Below are 6,067 nucleotides of genomic sequence, written 5' to 3'. Positions count from 1 at the left end.
TGCCAAACGTCACAACATAACTGGGTGGCTATAAAGGTACACTACAGGTATCTCCGAAAGTGTCTGTTGGGTTGGCATGAATCGAGACTGGGATTTGTCACCCCGTGTAAACGGAGAGGTATCTCTGGGCCCACTCGGTAGGACATCATCATAATGTGCACAATGTGATCAAGGAGTTGATCACGGGATGATGTGTTACGAAACGAGTAAAGAGACTTGCCGGTAACGAGACTGAACAAGGTATCGGGATACCGACGATCGAATCTCGGGCAAGTATCGTACCGATAGACAAAGGGAATTGTATACGGGATTGATCGAATCCTCGACATCGTGGTTCATCCAATGAGATCATCGTGGAACATGTGGGAACCAACATGGGTATCCAGATCCCGCTGTTTGTTAATGGCCGGAGAGTCGTCTCGGTCATGTCTACGTGTCTCCCGAACCCTTAGGGTCTACACACTTAAGGTTCGGTGATGCTAGGGTTATAGAGATATTAGTATGCGGTAACCCGAAAGTTGTTCGGAGTCCCGGATGAGATCCCGGACGTCACGAGGAGTTCCAGAATGATCCGGAGGTAAAGATTTATATATGGGAAGTCTTGTTTTGGTCGCCGGAAAAGTTTCGCGCATTATCGGTATTGTACCGGGAGTGCCGAAAGGGGTCTGGGGGTCCACCAAGGGGGTCCACCTGCCCCGGGGGGGCACATGGGCTGTAGGGGTGTGCGCCTTGGCCTATATGGGCCAAGGGCACCAGCCCCAAGAGGCCCATGCGCCAAGAGATAAGGGAAAGGAAGAGTCCTAAAGGGGGAAGGCACCTCCTAGGTGCCTTGGGGAGGATGGACTCCTCCCTGGCCGCACCCTTCCTTGGAGGAAGGGCCAAGGCTGCGCCCCCCCCCCTCTCCCTTGGCCCTATATATAGTGGGGGGAAGGGAGGGCAGCCACACCTAGGCCCTGGTGCCTCCCTCTCCCTCCCGTGACACATCTCCCTCCTCATATCTCGCGGTGCTTGGCGAAGCTCTGCTGGATCACCACGCTCCTCCACCACCACCATGCCATTGTGCTGCTGCTGGATGAAGTCTTCCTCAACCTCTCCCTCTCTCCTTGCTGGATCAAGGCATGGGAGACGTCCCCGGGCTGTACGTGTGTTGAACACGGAGGTGCCGTCCGTTCGGCACTGGGATCATCGGTGATTTGAATCACGACGAGTACGACTCCATCAACCCCGTTCACTTGAACGCTTCCGCGTAGCGATCTACAAGGGTATGTAGATGCACTCTCCTTCCCCTCGTTGCTGGTTTGTCCATAGATGGATCTTGGTGACACGTAAAAAAATTTTGAATTTCTGCTACGTGCCCCAACAGCGGCCACGGCGGGACGGACCGCGGCCACGACCACGGGCGACGGGGCGTGGGCGTGACCACGGCCACGGCGGTTGCGGGGCGGGGCGGGCCGCGGCCACGACTACGGCGGGGTGAGCAGGCCACGGCGGGGCGGAGCGCGGCTACGGCGGCGAGCAGGCCATGGGCAGCGAGCTAGGTACATGCGCACGTGGCTAATTTTGGGCGCCTGTTCAAGATGCTAATATGGCTAACTGGGCTGTATATTTTTAGGCGTCTGCTGGAGATACTCGGTCATTCGACACGTTAAAACGCTATTTTGATACTGTAAAAAAATTAGCATGCAGCTTCATTGGGCGTCTGTTGGAGATGCTCTTAGGATGGGTTACAACTCTGGAGGAGGGCCAAGAGCAAAAAGGCAGGCTTCAGAGAGTAGCCTTAGATTCTGGTGGCGGTTCTGTTGTGTGTGTCGCTGTTGGTGGGGCTTGAGTATGTTCTAGCCCTCCTTCATCCTTGTATATTATTTTTGAATGTTTTCATCCTTTGTATATGACCCTTTCTCTTCTTAATCATAATGATGAGCAACGCGGCGTTGCTTGTTCTTGAAAAAATAATAGATCTTCTGATTCTTTGATTTTATTTTAAACAGAAAATAAAAACTAAATCGCAGCCCGTCCGTTCCACGCTCAAAATAGAAAACTATTGCAGTCCGGTTCGGTCCCGCACTAGTTCGGCGCCCAGGCCGTACTAGTATATATGAGAAACAGAAATCATGAGCTACGTACGAGCAATCAGTTGAATCGACTCTCGGCATCGCGGTATCGCGCACGTGCAGCTCATCAGTTGAATCGACCCGGCGACGGCGCACGAACTTGACACCTCACGATGTTAACGACGGCGCGCTTGATCCTGCTCGCCGTCGCCGTGTCGTTGATGCTGCAGCTCGCCACCGTGTCGGCGGCGCCATCGTCGGGATCCCGCGGCGGCGTTACGCTGCGCGTGGATGGTAGACATGTACGCATATCTGGCATGGCTAGCTACTTGCTCGTTGTTGCCTCGCGTTCATGGATCGGATTCGTATTATCTGCATTTTTTTTTTTTTTTCAAAGTACCTGCATGTTAATTATATCTCGACTTTTTTTTGCCACATGCAATCAAGCATGTATCGATGTACATATATGCATACGACTCCGTATATACGTATATTACTTACATACCAATTACGTACGTGTGCAGGTGGTGGTGGACAACGGCCTGGTGCAGGTGACGCTGTCGAGGCCCGGGGGCCACATCACCGGCGTCCGCTACGGCGGGGATCGGACGAACCTCCTGCACTCCACCAGAAGCAGAAACACTGGCGGGTTAGTGCATGCTTCATGCTTGCTTATGTCTATAGATGGATGCACATTCGTATTAACTTGATTAAATCATCTGTGATTTGTGAAAAACTTCGTGCAGGTACTGGGATATGGTGTGGAACATCCCCGGCTCCGACCAACGAGGCCTGCTCAACTCGTACGTGAACGCTGATAACTACACGCCTGTAAATTAATTAAAGTGCAAATACTAAGCTAGAAACTCAAACTATACATTGTGTATGTACGTAGGCTGGATGGTTCGGAGTTCAGGGTGGTAACGCAGAGCGACGACCAGGTGGAGCTGTCGTTCCGGAGCACGTACAGCCCGGGACGTCGGAGCCGCGTCCGGCTCAACTTCGACAAGAGGCTGGTGATGCTCAAGGGCAGCTCCGGGTTCTACAGCTACGCCATCCTGGAGCACGGCGCCGACACGCCGGCCATCGACATCAGCCTGGCGCGGCTCGCCTTCAAGCTCAACACGGAGAGATTCAACTACATGGCCGTCTCGGACGACGTACAGCGGTACATGCCGCGGGCGGCCGACCGGGAGTCGCCCCGTAGCTCCCCGCTGGCGTACAAGGAGGCGGTGCTGCTGGTCGACCCGTCGGAGCCGCAGTTCAAGGGGGAGGTGGACGACAAGTACCAGTACACGCTGGACACCAAGGACAACAAGGTGCACGGGTGGGTCAGCACTAGCAGCGGCCAGCCGAGCCACGTCGGGTTCTGGGTCGTCACCCCCAGCAGCGAGTTCAAGAGCGGCGGGCCGCTCAAGCGCGACCTCACCTCGCACGTCGGACCGACCTGCATGAGCGTGTTCCATGGAACGCACTACGTCGGGGACGACATCGTGGCGCGCATCGGGGACGGCGAGCAGTGGAAGAAGGTCATGGGCCCCGTGTTCGTCTACCTCAACTCAAACTCGGAGAAGGGAGACCCGCGGGCGCTCTGGGAGGACGCCAAGGCGACGGCCCAGGCTGAGGCGAAGAAGTGGCCCTACAGCTTCCCGGAGTCGCCGGACTTCCACAAGGCCGGCGAGAGAGGCTCCGTCACCGGCCGATTGCTCGTAAGGGACAAGTACGTGAGCAGGGATAACATGCCTGCTCGGGCAGCTTACGTAGGCCTGGCCGCGCCCGGGCAGCCTGGCTCATGGGCGACGCAGAGCAAGGGCTACCAGTTCTGGACGACGGCGTCGAACACTTCCGGGGAGTTCACCATTGACAACGTCCGGGCGGGGGAGTACAACCTCTACGCGTGGGTTCCTGGGGTTCTCGGCGATTACTTGAACACCACCCGCGTCACCGTAACACCCAGTTAGTGCTGCTAGATAAAGTTACTGTATCGGTTTCTGCAAATTTGATTTGGCATTGATCAGTAACTCTGTACTGTTTTGCTGATGATAGTTTGTTCGATTTTCAACCTTGAAACAGGCGGTGCAATCAACCTCGGCGATCTTTTGTACGAGGCTCCGAGATCAGGGCCGACACTGTGGGAGATCGGCGTTCCTGACCGGAGCGCGGCGGAGATGTTTGTCCCTGACCCCGAGGCGAAGTACCTCAACAAGCTCTTCCAGAACAAAGACAGGTACAGGCAGTACGGGCTGTGGGAAAGGTACGCCCAACTGTACCCGACGGACGATCTCGTCTACACCGTCGGCGAAAGCCACCACTCCAAGGACTGGTACTTCGCACATGTCACAAGGTAAGACACATCCATATGGGTCCATTTCCACTTTAGTCCAAGCCAAGACGGCACAGGTACTGATCGGCGTTAATCTGTCGTGCAGAAAGGTCGGCGACGACATCGTGCCGACGACGCGGCAGGTCCGGTTCCACCTGGGCCGCGTCGTGCCCGGCGGCACGTACACCTTGCGCGTGGCCCTCGCGGCCGCTCACGCGGCGAGGCTGCAGGTCCAGGTGAACGGGGCGACGAGGCGTGTGGGGGTCTTCGGGACGCCGGCGTTCGGCGACGGCAATGCGATCGCGAGGCACGGCGACCACGGCACGCAGTGGAGCTTCGAGTTCCCTATCAGCGGGAGACTGCTCCGGGAAGGCGACAACACCATCCACCTCACGCAGACGAGGGCCAACAGCATATTCCTAGGGGTCATGTACGACTACATACGGTTCGAAGGACCTCCTGGTTCATAGGCCTGGGGACATCATACGCGAGGGGCAAAGACATGTTGCGGCTTACGGCACCAAGCTCTAGAACAGGGTTTTTTTCTTTTTGAATGGTTTAGAACAGAGTTGCTTGTTGAGATGTTATGGGAGACTAAATTGAACATATGTATTTGTAAATATTCTCTGGTTTAAATTGTTAATGTGTGCCAGTGTAATGGTCCCATGGCCCCACAATCGAGCCGCCTATCTTAGCTATGACAACTCCCAACGCAGTGCAACAAAACTTCCGCAAATGTCCGGACCACATTGTCATGACACGTTAGATCATCCAACGTCGTGCACCAATTATCGGCAGCACGGTCCGGAGGTTTGAAATCCCACAAACTGAAAGCAAAGTTGGGGGGGGGGGGGGGGGGGGGGGGGTTGCGGACGTGCAGACATACGCCTCCGACACTCACGTCCAACACAAAAAACCCATTCAGAGCCGTGATTTTCTCGCTCCGTCTCTGCTTGCTCTGTATCTGCGTAGTCCAAGATCAACGCTGTTGTTCCACTCCGCTGCCTAGGCCTTGTCGGACCTCCACCGCTCCACTCGGGCATCGGCCCCTACTTGTTTATGCCTTCTTTCCACCCTGGTCCAGCTGCCGCCTAGGTACACTCTGCCCTTGCAAATTGCTATCCATGGTGGACACAACACCTGACAAGTGTTTGGTCAAATGTCATGGCCAAAATTACTGACATTTTTGTTTTTTACATTGAAGTAAACATGATGGATTTAGACGTGAAGTACTTTTACGTCGAGTTAAATGATATGTCCTTCTCAAATGTGGATGAATGTGAGGATGAAATGGTGATGGTGCATGCTGCTATGAAGATGCCCAACATGAGAGGAGCATGTTCTTAGTTCAAAGGATCAATTAAGGGACATCCAGTGATGAATCAGAGTATTGTTAGGATGATCTCCATCGTGTGGGCCCAACGGCCCACCGGGCCCTTAGATCCGCGCCCTGATGGGGGGCGCTCAACCCACTATGGGTGACGGGCCCCTGTCACCTGCATTATATAAAGAGGTGGGGGCCGGGGGCTCGCATCACGAGGTTCGTCGCAGCACCGTACACCCCACCTAATCCCCTACCGATCTAGGGTTAGCGCAGTGCTGATGGGAAGCGCCGCCACCACTTCGCCCACTACTCTCTGCCATCACCGCCGTAGCCATCCACCATGGCCACTTTGGCGGGTTCATCCACCTA

The 6,067-nt window shown here is 55.2% G+C and overlaps 1 protein-coding gene across 1 annotated transcript; it reads left to right on the top strand.

The window, feature by feature from the left end:
* Positions 1-2,224: 2,224 nt before the first annotated feature.
* Positions 2,225-5,469, top strand: LOC125512437 (rhamnogalacturonate lyase B-like). The gene is given in 11 exon segments (XM_048677535.1): positions 2,225-2,353; positions 2,576-2,700; positions 2,798-2,854; positions 2,947-3,378; positions 3,439-4,007; positions 4,125-4,395; positions 4,481-4,836; positions 4,944-4,945; positions 5,028-5,063; positions 5,065-5,184; positions 5,347-5,469. Coding segments are annotated over 11 exon segments (2,220 nt in total).
* The last annotated feature ends 598 nt before the right edge of the window (positions 5,470-6,067 follow it).

This window comes from Triticum urartu, chromosome 6, assembly GCF_003073215.2.
Source record: "Triticum urartu cultivar G1812 chromosome 6, Tu2.1, whole genome shotgun sequence".
Taxonomy (NCBI): Eukaryota; Viridiplantae; Streptophyta; class Magnoliopsida; order Poales; family Poaceae; genus Triticum; species Triticum urartu.
The sequence above is the reverse complement of the archived record's forward strand: the minus strand, read 5'-3'. Positions and strand labels throughout refer to the sequence as shown.